Below are 18,090 nucleotides of genomic sequence, written 5' to 3' on the forward strand. Positions count from 1 at the left end.
AACAAATGACTTACGTCAGTTTTGTCTGCTTTAACATTAAATATATAAAATCGAATTACATACATTAGATACATTATTTATTTATTGTTCCAATTTGTATCTCAACCTATGTCTTAATTGGTTTTAAATTCGGTTATAATCTGTTTGTAATATTGTGATCTTATTAATTACTTATAAGTAACAAACTTGTTTTTTTCTTTTATCATTCATGAAATTGCTATTTGTTTCATAAAAATAAACCATAAAATATTTTTAAATAATTTATTATCTTAGATTTTACATCACAAAAATAGGCATTCAAATAACAATTATTACAGTATTTTTTAATAATGTTAACACAACCATCAGTCAGTACAAGTATTAGCTATATATAATAAGAAAGTACATATTAATAATATAAGAGATCAATCAATTAAGACAATTAATACTTATGCTATTATTATATTAGGTTTTGCTGCGAGCTATTTAATTTTCACACCACCAAGTCCTTCAAGTATGAGCTCCTCCTTGAGAGCCAAAACTTCTCTTAGTAAATCTTGATTATTAGCTTGTAGCTGAGCTATTACTGCTCTTTGTTTTCGTTCACGCTCTTTTAGCCGCATGAGTGTTGAATCGCAAATATCAGCGCAAGGTGTGAAACTGTCTGTTCCCGAAAAGATATTTTTTTAGTATCAGAGAATTTTACAAATTATTTATATTACTACTATTTCTACTTTTTTAACTACCAAACTTGTCTGGACTATGATCCAGATCCTGGGTTGCAATCAAAAATGTTGAGTTTTTAGCAAGTGTCTAGAGTCAAGAGTTAGGAAGTTGACTATTATTAGTTTAAACAACATCAGCTCTATATTAAATATAAAAAACTGTCGTAAATCAGCTATTTTATGCAGAATAATTACAAACTAAGTATATAAACCTTTCATGTTTTCCACTCTATTGAAGAAAAGTAATAAAAGAAAGAAAAAAACTTTTAAGAGGAATCATAGATACAGACAGAAACAGAAAGTAATGTTTTTTTATACTATTAAATAAAATAATTTTGTGCAGTTAGTAGTAGGAATAAATATCATATATAAATAGAATATATTGAATTAATTAATCTCCATTGAAATGACAAATAATACTATTATTTTATAAATAATTTATTCAATAAACATACCTGATTTATTCCTTAGTCTATCTAAAAGCTTATTGTTTTCATGCTGTAGTCTTGCTATTTTGTTTTGCAAAGACTTCTCATTAGTCTCTTTTTGTTTAGTTAATTGATTCAATTTCATCTTTGAGTTCAATAGCTTTTGATATATATCATTAGACTGATCTGAAGCTCGCTGCGCAGAGGCAACGCATGCTCTTGATTCATTCTTTTCAGTGCTCAACTTCACATTTAATCTTTCGATTGTGTACTAGTATAAAGTAAAAAAAAAATGATATATTATTTATAGCTATCAAAAATATATACACAATCATTCATTCTATTCCTTTTCCTAGAAAATATCATAATTTAAAATTTCATTTGGTCATGTTAGTGGCTTAGACTCGATAAGATTATACAGTCACTTCTTATAATAGAAAAATTGAGTTTGAGTAGCGGGTATTAGTTTTATATTACTCGATGCTTGTTAAGATCAACATGAAATAGATACATAAAAGATTGATTTTGAAGTATTATTTTTAAGCCTAAATAAAAAGTAATATAGAAATGTTGTTAAGCCATAAAAAATATACAGTTGCTTTAACTTTTAACTCACATTTATGTGTTTGTTGCTATTTTCCAAAATATGATTTTGCTCTTCCAAGCCTTCAACTTTTTCCGAAACATTCTTGAAGTGATGCAACAGTGTCCAAACTGAATTTATTAGTTTCACGAGGGCGCCTGGACTTAAAGTATCATTTTCAACGTCTGTATGTGGGTTGAAAATGTAATCTATATTTAACAGGGAGAGTTCCTTAAAAAAAAAAAAAAAAAGCTATCTTTAAAAAAGTTGCTTTGCCCAATCCCAAATTCGCATACGTTAAAAACGTAATAAACGTAATTACATATCAAATATATACTATAATGAAATAAACAGGCAAAAGCAAAATTTTAAATAAATAAACAGTAAGGTACTCACCTCGTTCAGTCCGATTAAACATTCTTTAAAGTTCTTTAAAGTACATGGTTCATAGATAGTTGCCTTTTTGAATTTATAATTTTCTAACAACTCTTTAATTTCATCGTCTAAGCTTTCATTATCCGATGAAGTCATTTTAAAATCGACTTCGAATTAGTGCGAGTTATATTAAATTGTGAAACAAATGAAATTTAGTTAAACTTTATGACAGCCGATTTAAAACAATACAAACGATACTTGCCATTTGCCAACTTTTAAAAAAGGTATCCCAAAAATTCAAAAAAACTTCAAATAATCTAACAACATTAATCTTGTTTAAATAATAGGGTACTTTCAGTACGGAAGAAATATTTTATTAAATTTGATAAAATTTTAATGTTAATAACAGTAAATATTCTTATTTGGAGCCATAAAAGCACATTATTGTTTTAGTACATTAAAATTGAAATTCATAATTTTTAGTCTGTATGTACGTCACCTAAAACAAGAGCTGCAATGGTGTGACGTCATATAGGCAAAAACTGACTGTTATCATATTATTATGATAACAGATAATCTAAATAGTAGGATTTTATCTTATATAAATAATTAATAAGTTGGATCACCTACACTCCTGTTAACTATTATTTTAATTTCATTTTTTTATTAAATAAAAATGCAAATAGTTTTTATTTTTTTCTATTTATATGAAAAATAAAGTTTTCATTTTGTGCGTACATACGGTCAGTCTTTCATTCAATTTTACTCTAAGTTTTGTCGATGATCTACTTTTTTTTATATACTATTTTATATTTAAACGTAATCTTTAAAAAAGTATAAAATCTAAATTCTATCAAATCGCTCTACCTATTTATAATAAATAAAAATAATACTTTCTTTTCTTTATTTTTTTAATTAATTAATCATAAACATTTATATAAATCACATTATCATACACGTATATTTCAATTGACGTTATTAAATAACACAATTTTCAAAAATAAAATAGTTTACCCTAAGATAAACTTCTTTTCAGCTGACAACATTAACAGAACTGGGAAGGGAGTTACGGACAAGTTTCCTTTGTTTTTATTTTAAAAATTATGCTTTGCGGCTTGCGCGGCAAGGTAACGGATTAACCTAAAATTAATATTACTAATATTACTATATATCTTTGAAATTTGAGTTACTTGGACTGACAACTATGAGTACCGTTAGCAACGCTAACGAATTATATTTTTTATTTACGTAATCTAAATAAAATGGATAAGTAAAGTAACATCCTTCTGTTCTAGACTTTTCTCGATTACATGTTTTAGTGAAATAGAAATACTGGAGGCCGCGGCCAGTGGCGGGACTGCATTCGTTTATGCCACTTGTATATGCTCACGTCATTTTGCTGCTCCCAAGCCATTTAATTATACAAAATTAACTTTTGTATACTCTTATTCCTTATATACTCTTTTGTTTTAAAAGTCGTTAGATTTTAATAAAAAATCCAAATAAATAAGCCCGATTGTTTTTCAAACTCTACTTCGTAATTACAAAATATCTTATGATTTTATTATTTCGAACGGGTAGTGCGAATGTGGCGCTACGCGCACCTTCACCGCCTTAATAGGCGCCGCAGGGGACCAGGGGGGGTCTCAGTGATAAAAAACCTCGAGAATCCCCCTACTTGGTGGTAGGGCTTTGTGCAAGCCCGCCTGGGTAGGTACCACCCACTCATCAGATATTCATACCGCAATACAACAATAGGCAGTATTGTTGTGTTCCGGTTTGAAGGGTGAGTGAGCTACTGTAACTACAGGCTCAAGTGACATAGCATCTTAGATCCCAAGGTTGGTGGCGCTTTGACGATGTAAGGAATAGTTAATGTTTCTTACAGCGTCATTGTCTATGGGTGATGATGACCACTTACCCTCAGGTGGCTCATATGCTCGTCCGCCAACCTATTCCATAAAATAAAAAAAAATAAGGTGTTGGAGGCTCGCATAGGCGGGCCGACCGTCAGGGCGTCACGGTAGCATGCGTAAGCGGTCCCGTGGCGCCCGCCGAAAGACGGAGAGCTGGTTTTTTAGTGGGTAAACCCGTTGGACCTGGGCGCACTCGGAGTCCAGGGAACCGGGAAGTCCCACATACCCCCCAACTTCCATCACGTGGGGGGTCAGTAGTTCTCTTGTACTGTTAAATCGAACTTTCGCCTCACCGTTCTAAAATAATTTAAAAACGTAACACATGACTAATAACGTCACGGCACAGACCGCAGCATTACAAGAAAATCAACTGATTATCTAATTATTCCTAATTGACGACATATATATACACCTATTATTCTTTTTTTTTTCAATACAAATAAGAAATTAAATAGGTAAGTCAGAGGATTAAAATAAAACGAACAAATGTATTAAAATCATATTTGTTGTTTAATGGCACTTTTAAAATTTCTTTGTTATACAACATACATCTATATTAATTTGTGAATGAAATCAGTCGATTATCGTTTCTTCTATTGATCGAATTATATTTAACATTTTATAATTAGTGGTCATTTCATTATTATTATATTTCATTATCCTAAGACCGTTGTGAGATATTTCGTACTCTGTTTTACGGAGATTATTTAAAATACTGATACTTAACATTTTATCCAATTCGCTTTACTTTTAAACAGCTAACAATGACCGTCTTAATTAATTGCTATTTACAAAGTCTTAGCAACAACAACATGACCTTATATCTCTTATCTTTGAGTTTCTTTTAAAGTTTACAGAAATACTATAAAATTTAAATAATCCTTTACATAAGCTAATTTAAAAAACAGATCTGAAATATTGCTATTAGCTCGTGTATTCGCAACATTAGTTTAGTTAGAGGAAATGCAGCCGAAACCGATCCACGGTAAACAGACACTGGAAGTGGGCGGTTCCGTTAACACGTGTCACTTTTTCTTACTGTGATCAATTAGTTTGGTCTGAAAAAAAAATTGCAATGTCATAAAATGTTTACTTAACATAAGAAACAAAAAATCACACGTAATATGTAAATCGATACAAATGCAGGTTGTATGGTCGTAAACCCCAATATTTGACATTGACACAATCCACGCGATATCATTGGTTGAGAGCTTTAGTAAAATATGTTATATTATAGATTTATGGAATTAAACGGTGTTTTGAACATTAAAGAAGCTGTTATCGAAAATTTAGAGAAAAAATTCAATGTATATAATTAGTTAAGTTTAATAGTATTACAAATAAAATCATATTAATAAAGAACAGTGAGTAGTGTGCAATATAATTAAAAAAAATTATCTAATCGCATAAATTATTTTTGGTTTGTTTATTCAATTCTTTAATAGAAATAGACTGTTACTATTTATATCTGATTTAATTTTTTTTTACAAAGGTCCGAAAACAACTCCAACAACATTCAAAACGTCATTATTTCACGAATCCGTTATGAATATTATAATAGATTATAAAATATGTCACAGTTGTTTATTTGTCTTTACAGCACCTATGAGTCCATAAATTTATAGACAGTTATTAATTAATTACACATTTACCTTTGCTAAATGAAGTCCAATTTCACTGAGTCGCTTGTGTTGATAAGTCAATGGCTCGTGCAGCTTAGCGTCACCTCGTTTGTAAAAGTCGCTGTAGTCCAGACGGAATGCCAACGTTTGAAGCGAGACCTCCGTGTGCAAGGCTAGCTTTAGGATCAACGTTGTCACATGACCTCTAAAAGAGCAATAAATAATGAATATAAAAAATAATATCATAATAGACATAACTCTTAAAGTAATAATAATAAAGGTTTAAAAGTTTCCATTATCAAGTTCCAATATCGTAATCGTAATATGCAAAAAGTCTACAAACTCACCGGTAAGTACGCGCCCAAACATTAAGGTCGGCTTTTCGGTTACCTAGGAACTGTTGGAAAATTTTTCTCTTCTCTTTATCTTGCGCTTCATCAGCAGCGGTGAATGCATATTCTCCTACAATAAAATGTAATAATAATTACATCACATTACTTAAATTCTTCCTTGCAAACAAAAAGGTAATAATCATCTAGTTGTACCTCGTGATATACGATCGGCTTTCAACTGTTCTAGTCGCTCGCGGCGCTCAAGTTCAGCATTAATACCCGCATGCAGCGTCGTCTCGAAACTACGCAGGGCGAGTGTCTCGTTCAAAACATTGCCCAAGTACGATTGCAGTTCCTGTAGTAAAAATATTATTATTGATATCTAATAATTTGATCATGCTGTCATCATGCAAATTTTTTATTCATAAAAATATTATATTTTACTCAGTGGTAGGGCTTTGTGCAAGGCCGTCTGGGTAGGTACCACCCACTCATCAGTTATTCTACCGCCAAATATCAGTTCTCAGTATTGTTGTGTTCCGGCCTTAAGGGTGAGTGAGCCAGTGTAACTACAGGCACAAGGGACATAACATCTTAGTTCCCAAGGTTGGTGGCACATTGACGATGTAAGGAATAGTTAATATTTCTTACAGCGTCATTGTCTATGGGCGATGGTGACCACTTACCACCAGGTGGCCCATATGCTCGTCTGCCAACCTATACCATTAAAAAAAAAAAAGAAAAATAAAAAATTTTTGAATGGAATCAAAAGCGCTTAAAGTATTCGGGGTGTAGACCTGCGTGGTGTGGTGGATCATGGCATGTATGGAGTGGCGGTCGAGCGCGCGGTGGTGCAGCGCCAGCAGGCGGTCGAGGTGGTGGCGCGCGGCGGCGGCGGCCAGCAGCTCCGCCCACGCCGCCTCCGCGCCCTCGCAGCTGGCCTCCTGCAGCGCGCCGCACAGCCGCAGCGCCTCGGCGCGCAGGCACGACACGCGCCGCATCAGGCCCCACACCTCTATGAGATTTAAGGTACATATTTTTATTTACAAAAAATTAATAAATAATAAATAAATAAATAAATATGAGACAACATCACATACATTACTCTGATCCCAATGTAAGTAGCTGAGGCACTTGTGTTACGGTAATCAGAAGTAACGACGGTACCACAAACACCCAGACCCGAGACAACATAGAAAACTAATGGTAATCTACATCGACTAGGCCAGGAATCGAACCCGGGACCTCAGAGTGGCGTACCCTTGAAAACCGGTGTACACACCACTCGACCATCGAGGTCATCGTCGAAATTACCGTAATAGTGATCGAGTCGATACTAAATTAATCATAGAATATAAAGCATTGACGTTGAATAATACAAAATGTTCCTGAATTAGCGATTTAGGGCGATAAGAAAAGAAGTTTCTACAATAGAGCGAAAGAGGACTCTACCTGGCATGTGTTTGAGTCGCTTCTGCAGTATAGCGTGGTCGCGCCAGGCGTGGTGTAAGGCGTGCTCGATGCGCTTTACGCGCCACAGCTGCGTGAACAACGCGCGGTAACGTGCGGCGCAGGTCGCTGGGAAGAGTGTTCCTAATGGGCCGTCCACGCGGTACTGCAGTGCGAATACGTCCCAGCCATTATCCTCGCGACCGTCACCTGGACACATTTTTTTCCCCTTTCAAAACAAAGTTACTTTGATCGCTATAGAAATCAGCACCAGGTATGATTTTGTAATATAATATTGAGAATACCATTATCAATTTTATTTAACTAACAATTAGGATAGAGGTTGACGTGTAAGCGCGCCAGCACGTGCGGCGGCTCGAACTGCGCGTTGGTGGCGCGCACTGCGGCCTCCAGCGTGCACGTCAAATTGTGCACGTATAATGATGTCGCCGGTTTGTTTAGCTCCTCCCTACACCAAACAAGTATATGTTGTTGTTGAGTTTCTTTTCCCTTCTTAAAAGTCTTAATATTTAAAAGAATATTTCCAGGCAATATTAAATAGTCTTTTTTTTTTTTTTTCATAATAGTCAAGAAAACAGTCTTCAGAAGACTTTCATTACAAGCTACTCACTGCAGCAGCGTCATGAGATGGTGTACGAAGTCTCCCTGCGCGAGCAGCAGGTAGCGGCGGTGCGCGGCGAGGTGGTCTAGCAGGTGGTGGTGCGTGGTGAGCGCGGCCAGCAGGCGCTGCGCGGCCGACGCGTGCGCCGCCGCCACGCCCTCGCGCAGCCCGCTCGCCTGCCACCACGCCGCACTCTCGCTCCCTGTTCATATTCACATGCTACTATTTTAGAGAAACTTTTGCAACATTTGAGTCGAGATGGCCCAGTGGTTAAAACGCGTGCATCTTAACCGATGATTGCGGGTTCAAACCCAGGCAAGCACCGCTGATTCATGTGCTTAATTTGTCTTTATAATTCATCTCGTGCTCAGCGGTGAAGGAAAACATCGTGAGGAAACCTGCATGTAACAAATTTCATAGAAATTCTGCCACATGTGTATTCCACCAACCCGCATTGGAACAGCGTGGTGGAATATGTTCCAAACCTTCTCCTCAAAGGGAGAGGAGGCCTTCAGCCCAGCAGTGGGAATGTACAGGCTGTTGTTGTTGTTGTTGTTGTTTCTAACAGAAAATTCTTCATTATCAATAACAGGTTACTCCTATTAAACGTACCAGTTCGAGGCGGCTCGAGAAGTTGGTTCAGGTGGTGGTGGTGGTCGGCGGGCACGGGCTCGTCGGCGCACGCCTCCCGCATGAACACGACGCTCTTGCCAGTTGCCAAGATCTGCGCCGCCTGCTCGCGCGACATGAACGATGGCACCATCCACTCCCTACGCATACCAACGCACATGTGGACAATTTTTGATTTTCTATTTTTTTTAATAATAATAATAATAATCATTTATTTCAGACCATAATTTACATAGATCCATATAGTGTTAGTAAAAATAAATTAATTAATCTTAATACCTAAATTGGTTAGTAAGTTCACAAAAGCAATTTTACTTAATTATTTATGTATGACATTTTTTTTTTAAACTTATTTTAAAACTATTCTACTGGACTACGTGAAGTCGTATCCAGTGAGCTAGTATTGGTGAATCCCAGCGGTCCGACAATGCACGCAAGATGGTGTTGGGACTGTCCCGTACTCATCGAAGTAAGGACGCGCAGTTAATTTAATGAGTAGTTTTAATTAAATTAAAAATAATACTTTATTATCTTCAAAAGATAAGCACTCACCTTACTCTGTATTTATCGTGCCACATTCTATCAATCGGCACACCACTTCTGCTTTCGATGAAGAACTCATTAAAGGGATCGTCGATTTCTCCTGCAAAGCGACACGTTTAATTACAAGAATTCAAAACGAAGCATGATCGTCATATACTACGTCATAACGGTAAACGCGGCCTGCGTACCGTGTAGCAGCCAGCGAGTGAGCATGAGCAGTAGGGGGTAGGTGAGCGCGGTGAGCAGGCGGCGCGCCAGCGTGGCCACGCGCTCATCCCCGTGCCGCACGAAGCGGTGCACGCACGACGCCAGCTCTCCGCCTGCGCGGGGAAATAACGCGTGTGTGTCAATGTCAAATGTCAAATGTGTCTGACATCTATCAGAATTGGTCTTCTAGCTTATCTTAACACATTTTGATATCTAATATTATATTACTGAACTAAAACGTATTGTATGCTTAGAAAACAAAAACATTTTTGTAACCTTTTTTATGATGTGCCGTATGTGCAATATTGGCGAGCCAGGTCAGGCGATGCAGGGGTTCGTAGGCCCACACGCAGACACGTCGCAATGTACCACCGCCGCCGTCACCTTCGCACACCTGTAAAGATTTTACCCTTAGTAAATATAATAAATAAAAAATATCATGTTAAGCCTATTCATAAGTTACCTGGGACTGCAATAGTGCAATACTCCGATAATATTCTGTGAGTTCATCTCTTATTGATGACACTAATCCTTCGCCCATTAAACCTTAACAAAAAAAAGGTCAACATTATAGTTACAACAGTTTGAAGAAACATTTATAAATATAATTGATGTTCTTTAGTAAAATATTTAAATATCGTACCTTGCGGCATGAGTCCCGATGCGGGGTCAATAAACTCCTTGAGACGATCATGAAGGAACCCCAAGTGAGCTATTCGAGAATACAATGTTTGCGCTGGGCGGGACCAATTAGCTGTATTAGATGCCTTTACGCCTGTTGCGGCTAATACTGCGTCTCGCACGCAGGCACGTTCGCTCGCTCGTTCTTTGAACAATATAAACGTACGCTTCTATGAAATTATACAAATATATATATCACTAGCTTTGGCAGTGGCTTCGTCCACGGAGAAATTTAATATAGCTTATGTAGCATAAGATACGATTATTTTTAAAAAATATTAAGATAACAATTTATACTTTAAAACATTGTTGATCAGTACTACATAACATACGCAATCTAAGTTGGCAGTAAGGCACAAGTTGCTACGCAAAAACTGTTTATAGGAACAGAAACGCGTCGAAAGTTTCGGTAATTGGGGCTAGAGAACAAAGTTATATATAGTAAACTAAATAGTAATTATCGTAATTGTTTATAATGAATAAACATTTCTTGAAAATTTATTGTATTCATTGTTGTGCTGTGAAACATTATAATATATCAAATGTTTTACCATTAGATTGCAAGGCCACAACCAAGTTGCTATTGTTAGATGGTAGGCTCATGTTAGAGCTTTGTTGTTTCAGAGCATTATTTCCCCAGCCGACCGATCCTATAGTGCTTTTACTGGAGCTTGATGTTGCTGCTGTTGAACCTAGTGCATCATTCTAAAATACAATATTCATGAATTATTTAATGCATACCTATTATTTTGTATTGAACATGTTATCAGTATCTTTATAATAATATATTTGATCAATATATTTGGTTACAAACCATTTTATTTTACTCTTGGTATAACCAATTCCAATAAAGAAGGAATAAATTTAAACAAACCTTAAACCGTCAACATTCAAAACATAGTTTTTTTATTAATTCATAATAAATATCATAGATTATTCAAGTTCTCAACAATATCATATATTCCTCTTGTTGCTAAATTTTTTATAATGTGTTTACTGCTGTCCATAGTGACCTCTACAGCATCACCAGGCATGGTAGACTAGTTAAAATACTCAATTCTCTATGTAGGGAATGTATTTGAGCGTCCTAATAAGGTCCCTTTAGAAGGCCAAATCTCTGCATAGGAAATCTAGAAAATATTAATCTACGCAATGTGAAGAAATTGGTTTTGAGGAAAGCTCTAGTGATAAAATGAAATGTACACTTATTTAAACTCAAATACATTCCTTTGAAAATGTATTTTATCATATATTTATTTAACTGGCAAGTCTTTATTCAGAACACATTATTACATCAGAACAATTATGGGAATTGATAAACATATATTATTTTTATTAGAATATGAAACAATGCTAGAGACTATTTGTTTTCTTACTATTATTTTTTTATAAATTATATTCTGATACAAATACATTGCAGAAAGAAAATAAGAATATAAAGATATAAAAAAATATTTATAGAAATAATAATAAATAAAATGGAATAGACAAAAACTCACAGTATTTCCAAGATTAGGTATGGGGAATAATTGTTGTGTGGATTCTGAGTTCTGTGGCGTCTCCGAAAGGGCTAACAGTAATGAAAGCACAGCAACTCTTTGCTTTAGTACGAACTAAAATGAAAAATTATAGCATTATCACTTTAAAATTATAAATAACATATATATATATATCTAAACAAAATGCCTTACTGAATTCTTTAGTTTTGCATATGACTCATTAAACTTGTCTGCATCCTTTGCTGACAAACTGGCTAATCGGGAATGAATCTTTTGACAAAGAAGTTTTTCATCTTGAACTGATCGAGATTTCTCACTCGTAGAAGACAAATATGAGAGTGCCAGTTCATAAGCTCCATCTGAAAATAATTTATCTGTCTATAAATATATGCTTAGCTTAACTACTTCAAAGTATTTGGGAAAATTAAAAAACTGCCTTTTTTAAGCTTCAATATAAAATCTTTAAAATATTGTTGCATTTTGCGCTTTAAAAATGTATCGAAAATGAATAATATTATAGCTAACAAATAAATTGACAAACAATATTTTTAAAAAAAGAAGCTTACCTGGATCAGGTGACAATCTTTCGCACAATTTATGAAGTAATGTAGCAACTGTACTTGCCGGGACTTCCATTTAAATTTCCGATAAACAATGCGCTATAATTAGTAGGCATTCAAAATAAATTTCTGTTTGAATTTATATTTAAAATGTTGTTATTTTGAAAAAGCGCATTCGTAACATAAAAATAAACCACATGTAATTAATTATAAATTAGAAAACTTACAGTTGTTCTTTAAGATTTTAATTTGATATTTACAATTTTGTCTAACTGGCGAATTGACAGTTGCACTTTGAAGTTTGAAGCTTTGAAGTTATAATTTAACTTTTTTCATTTTACTGACTGAGTGGCTAACGATTGCAAACATACAGCTTACAGATGGACCGGAAGATACTATTTCCAGGGTTGATTTCCAGACTGAAAACTCTTTGTATGGATCTATAATAGTGTTAGAATGGAAAGTTACAAAATACATACAGTTTAGTAAATACAACGAGACAATAGTATTTTTGCGACGTAAACGAAGACAAAAAAAGAGTAGGCTATATCGCATGTTAAAAGAATAGTATATCATTGTAGTATGATATTTTTCTGATTTATATATGTTCATGATGTTACGCAATACATTTCATCTACAATGTAAGTAAAATATAATATATTTAAATTTATTTTTAATTAAAATTAAATAAACTAATATGTTCATCTTATCTTTTCGTTGGAAACTTTCCATATCTATGTATTCTTAACAACATAAAGTTTTTGTTATGAATATAAAAATGTATTGGCTAGTCTGAACGCAGTACAAAAAAATGTTCGGCGAATGTAACTCTGAGTGTGACGGGGGCGCTATTGAGCGAGTAGTCTGAGGAGCCAAAAGAGCACACTAGCGCCACGGACACGATCACGGCGTTGACGCTGATTTTTCAGAAGCTTAATATTCTACTCAATGTACCTATTCCTATATCAAACTGTAAAGTGAACAACAGTAAATAGTTCTCGTGAAAAAAAAACATTATGATTGCTTTATTTGTTTATTAGTGTTTCAGTTAATTTAGGATTGAATCGTAAACATCGATGTGTAAACATGAGTTTTTCAATAGATGAAGTGAATTTTCTCGTGTACCGATACTTACAAGAATCTGGTATTTACTTTCTGACAACTATGTATCAGACGCTAGAATGCATTGTTTTTAAATTTAAGTGCAACATCAACTGATGATGTTATTTTTCAGGTTTTCATCATTCGGCGTACACATTTGGAATTGAGTCTCACATTTCTCAAAGTAACATAAACGGAGCTCTAGTACCACCAGCCGCTCTATTGAATATATTGCAAAAAGGTCTTCAATATACTGAAGCAGAAATAACTATTGGAGAAGATGGTAAGAAAAATATAACTTTGGTAATAAATGTGAATTAATGTATATATGAAAAACAAGTGACTCATCCATATACAGATTAATAAACTTAAAATAAGAAATACATATTTATACAAACACTTTACATACTAAATTTAAAGGTAAATCCATTTGCATAAGAGTAATAATGATAAATATCTCAGATTACCTCTTTTTATTCAAGGCACAGAAACTCGTCTCACAGAAAGCCTTAGTTTAATTGATGCAGTGACACCTGACATTGTTGCTGCTCGACAAAATGCTCACAATGCACAAAAACAAGCTAATAAAGAACCGGGCTCAGGAGGGGAACAGAATGGTGTTGATGTAAGTGAAATATAAAGAGCAAATTTAATAACATGATATTTACCATTTGTTATGAAATAACCTTTATTTAAAAAAAAAACACCATATATAATGTATAACCATTTTTAATATATGATTTTTGTTAATTATAGACAATCAATCTCCAGGGAACTACATGTACTGCAGCTACAACAACAGGTGGGGCTGCAACTCCAAGTGCCCCCGAGAATATGGATGTAGATCAGTCAATTGAAATACCTGCTAGTAAAGCAACAGTGCTTAGAGGACATGAATCAGAAGTATTTATATGTGCATGGAATCCCAGTACAGATCTTTTGGCAAGTGGATCAGGAGACAGTACAGCTAGGTAAGTATTATTTTTGTTAAAATAAAACATGGTAAAGGTAATAATTTTGGAGGACAATTGACTGGTATTATGTTTGTGTAAGGTTGTAATTCGATTTTCTTGAAGACCTTCAAAAATTAATTCAGTCTACTTGATGGTAGGGATTTGCGAAAACCCATCAGCCTCATCATGTACTGTCAAATATTCTACTGCCAAGTAACATCTTTATTACATTAATGTTCTGGTTTGAAAGGTCAGTGAACCAGTTTAATTATAGGCAAAAGTTATATACTAACTTATGCTTTGGCAATATTAGGAATAGTTAAAATTTCTTTTGGTGCCCTTATATATAGTCAGTGTTAACCTGTTTCTGTCAGGTGGCCCATTTGCTTGTTTGTATACCAATTTCATAAAAAACAAAAATTTTAGGATATGGGACATGTCAGATAATCCTGCCACTACTCCTAACCAGCTGGTTTTGAGGCATTGTATTCAAAAAGGTGGAGCAGAAGTACCCAGTAATAAGGATGTCACATCATTAGATTGGAATGTAAGTCCATGTGTATTTCTTATTGTACAATAGAAATTTCTCGAAAAGAGTTTCATTAATTTAAATTAACTATCTTTATTTTAGTGTGATGGTAACCTTCTAGCAACTGGATCTTATGATGGTTATGCTCGTATATGGACAACAGATGGTACATTAGCTTCCACTCTAGGTCAACATAAGGGCCCAATTTTTGCTCTCAAATGGAATAAACGAGGAAATTATATTTTAAGTGCTGGGGTAAGTTTAAATAAAATTTTAGTAAAAATACTAAAATATTCATTTAAAACTGCTTTATCTACTCACAACTTACTATTTTTAGGTTGACAAGACAACAATTATTTGGGATGCAGCATCAGGGCAATGCACACAGCAGTTTTCATTCCATGCAGCACCAGCACTGGATGTTGATTGGCAAACAAATACTGCATTTGCATCATGTTCCACAGATCAGTGTATTCATGTCTGCAGACTTCATGTAGATAAACCTATAAAGAGCTTCCAAGGCCACACAGTTAGTACCAATTGATTATAAAATAACAATAATTAAAATGTTCTTATATATTTCTAAATTTAAAATGTTTATATTCTTTTAGAATGAAGTAAATGCAATTAAATGGGATCCACAAGGACAATTACTCGCATCCTGCTCAGATGACATGACACTTAAAATTTGGTCAATGAAACAAGACACATGTGTTCATGATTTGAAAGCTCACTCCAAGGAAATATATACTATAAAGTGGTCTCCAACTGGACCAGGTACACAAAATCCTAACATGAATTTGATACTTGCCAGTGCATCTTTTGATTCAACGGTACGCTTATGGGATGTAGAAAGGGGAGTTTGTATTCACACACTTACAAAACACACAGAGCCCGTCTACAGTGTTGCATTTTCGCCTGATGGAAAGTTTTTAGCCAGTGGTTCATTTGATAAATGTGTACACATATGGTCAACTCAAACAGGAGGCTTAGTTCATTCTTACAAAGGCACAGGAGGTATCTTCGAGGTGTGTTGGAATTCAAGAGGTACTAAAGTAGGAGCAAGTGCTAGTGATGGAAGTGTTTTTGTCTTAGATTTACGCAAGTTATAAAATATTTGTAATATTATTTCTTATAACATCATAGTGACAAAACATCTGATAATATATATAATTTGTCATTTTATTTAATAAAAATTGTTTCTAGTTGAAATAATTTTTAATAGCAATATATAATTAAAGTATGGGAAATGCCCTATTTTGTTTTTTCTTACATTTTTTTCACAAAAATAATAAAACAATACTCAAATCAAAAAAAATAATTTCATCTATTAGATGTTTGAGGAATACAATCTTAAATATGTGCATTGACAGTTATTCATTTAAACCTAAGATTGTAAATTTTTTTATAATATATATTGATATTTTCAATAAAGATTTACTTTCACATTTTATTTCATTAACATTTAATTTAACAAACTTTTTTTTTGAAACGTTAGTTGTGGTCTGCAATAAAGAAATGATGTTCAAAATTTCTTTATTTACAACTTCAAATGTTGTTTTGAATGTTGATGAGGTGGTTCTTAAAATATATGATGTAAAATTGAATGTATACATGTCATGGAGTATTACATATGTTAATTAAAACTATCTATACATTACAAATGACATTGAATATGTTAAAGGTATGTTCATTTTTACCATTTTTGATCGGAACATCCTTTTATTTGTGATCTTTTTAAATATTATCTTTATTTTAAAATGTAATCATACAATCAGAAAAATTTAATAAAATAAAATTTAGTTATTACATTCTCTTTGCCAAATAAATGATTTTCCAATGATGAATTAAGCTGTATGGACAGATTATATTTTTACTAGATATATTGCAAATTTTTGGATTTCAAATTATCTGGATAATATTTCTCAAATTTAACCAATAACCAAAATACACAGAACATGTATATTAGTTAATGGTATTACATTACATAAGATCTTTTTATTACTGATTTATAAAGACAGTAAAATCTGGTGAAATAATAGTGGTTTTTAGGATATGAAATTGAAACTAGGTACAGTTTGAAAAGTGATCAGATTTGTCACACTGTATTGAACATCTAGGCAATAAAAAAAAACAATATAAAGTGATATTATACATTATATTTCCATGGGTCTTTTGTAAGCCAGTAAATCATCATGTTTATATAAAGTGTGTAGTTTTTCATACATATATTTAAAGAAATATAAAAGGTTGTCATACTGTCCATCATATGGTTTGCATAAAGTATGATTTTCTTGTGTGTGTATTGGAAATTGTTTAGTAAGTTCATTTTCATAGAGTATACTACGACCCCAAGCACTCATATGTAACTCCAATAATAACTGATGCAATGCTTCAATTGTTGAAAGATACCATCTAGGACTTCCCTTTTGATGGCGCCAAAACTGGGATATTCTATTTTGTAATACAATTTGTGGTATTTTCTGTAATCTTTTGTCTGCAAATATTCCTCGACTCTGATTCCATGTACTATCAATTAAAACTAACCGATCAATTGGTAATTCTTCTGCATGGTATATTTCGTTATTATCATTATGGTTGAAGATTTTTGTCATTAAAGTACCAACATTATAACCAGAAGGCAATTGAGCTAAAACATTTTCTGTGTAAGTCTGAGAGTTGCATTTACCCGTAAACAACTCTTTAACAGTGCGAGCTTCTGTTCCTGGATACAACAAAACAGTTCTCCCATCTAATATATATTCTGGTATTTCAGGATATGTATAGACATTAACATCGCCAGGAGCTAAGACAGCAGCATGAGCTGCGGTGCTTTTACCATCTATTTCACGTTTGTGTTTGATTATGTCAACTTTTATTGGCAGCTAAAAATAAAAAATATAAATATTCATTATAAAATAAAAAAAAAAACAAACTATTTAACAATATAAAATAAAGTTATGATCTTACGCTACATCTCGGAATGCGACCTTCTAAACAAGACACGGGAACAAAGCATGTATAACAAAAATACATTCGTGATTTGCCACAACGTGGGCATGGGCTACGATTGCTTACACTATCTAATGTATTGGAATTCGATATTTTAAGTCCCTCAAATGGATTATCGTCACGACTTCTTGCTTCAGGACTTTTAGGGTTCATATTTTTTATTTAGATATCTCTAAGGAATAGGCTTATAAACTTCCTACGGAAGATGGGATTGAGTTTTATGAGTTCATACTAATAATTAATAAAAATAACTTAAATATAAATGTAGTAGGTCAGTAAGATAGGTATCTACTTCTTGCACGACATCATACCTTCATACCACAAGTTTGACGTTGACATAAAAT

The 18,090-nt window shown here is 33.6% G+C and overlaps 4 protein-coding genes across 5 annotated transcripts; 1 reads left to right on the plus strand and 3 right to left on the minus strand.

Moving 5' to 3' along the window:
* Positions 1-247: 247 nt before the first annotated feature.
* On the minus strand, positions 248-2,341 carry LOC124538339. The gene is made up of 4 exons (XM_047115377.1): positions 2,112-2,341; positions 1,749-1,946; positions 1,160-1,403; positions 248-643 (listed from the first exon to the last, which is right to left on the minus strand). Exons 1-4 carry the CDS (start codon positions 2,244-2,246, stop codon positions 462-464), a joined length of 759 nt encoding a protein of 252 aa, XP_046971333.1. The 5' UTR covers positions 2,247-2,341; the 3' UTR covers positions 248-461.
* A 2,152-nt stretch (positions 2,342-4,493) lies between these two features.
* LOC124540038 (gamma-tubulin complex component 3 homolog) lies at positions 4,494-12,451 on the minus strand. The gene is made up of 18 exons (XM_047117440.1): positions 12,158-12,451; positions 11,784-11,950; positions 11,592-11,705; positions 10,644-10,797; positions 10,055-10,237; positions 9,875-9,957; positions 9,688-9,805; positions 9,393-9,524; positions 9,214-9,304; positions 8,644-8,801; positions 8,041-8,233; positions 7,739-7,878; positions 7,413-7,619; positions 6,758-6,975; positions 6,174-6,315; positions 5,976-6,090; positions 5,659-5,833; positions 4,494-5,064 (listed from the first exon to the last, which is right to left on the minus strand). The coding sequence occupies exons 1-18, from the start codon at positions 12,225-12,227 to the stop codon at positions 5,032-5,034; spliced, it is 2,493 nt and encodes an 830-aa protein (XP_046973396.1). The 5' UTR covers positions 12,228-12,451; the 3' UTR covers positions 4,494-5,031.
* A 562-nt stretch (positions 12,452-13,013) lies between these two features.
* LOC124537461 (F-box-like/WD repeat-containing protein TBL1X) lies at positions 13,014-16,180 on the plus strand. 2 transcript variants are annotated; one of them, XM_047114319.1, is made up of 8 exons: positions 13,014-13,295; positions 13,386-13,535; positions 13,735-13,877; positions 14,009-14,223; positions 14,632-14,752; positions 14,837-14,989; positions 15,072-15,263; positions 15,346-16,180. In XM_047114319.1, the coding sequence occupies exons 1-8, from the start codon at positions 13,238-13,240 to the stop codon at positions 15,844-15,846; spliced, it is 1,533 nt and encodes a 510-aa protein (XP_046970275.1). In that variant the 5' UTR covers positions 13,014-13,237; the 3' UTR covers positions 15,847-16,180. The 2 variants fall into 2 exon arrangements, with proteins under 2 accessions (XP_046970275.1, XP_046970283.1); XM_047114327.1 differs by having other exon boundaries at positions 14,024-14,223.
* Positions 16,181-16,873: 693 nt separating this feature from the next.
* On the minus strand, positions 16,874-18,075 carry LOC124537475 (tRNA-uridine aminocarboxypropyltransferase 1). Its single transcript, XM_047114340.1, has 2 exons — positions 17,705-18,075; positions 16,874-17,619 (listed from the first exon to the last, which is right to left on the minus strand). Exons 1-2 carry the CDS (start codon positions 17,897-17,899, stop codon positions 16,891-16,893), a joined length of 924 nt encoding a protein of 307 aa, XP_046970296.1. The 5' UTR covers positions 17,900-18,075; the 3' UTR covers positions 16,874-16,890.
* Between the last annotated feature and the right edge of the window lie 15 nt (positions 18,076-18,090).

This window comes from Vanessa cardui, chromosome 2, assembly GCF_905220365.1.
Source record: "Vanessa cardui chromosome 2, ilVanCard2.1, whole genome shotgun sequence".
Taxonomy (NCBI): Eukaryota; Metazoa; Arthropoda; class Insecta; order Lepidoptera; family Nymphalidae; genus Vanessa; species Vanessa cardui.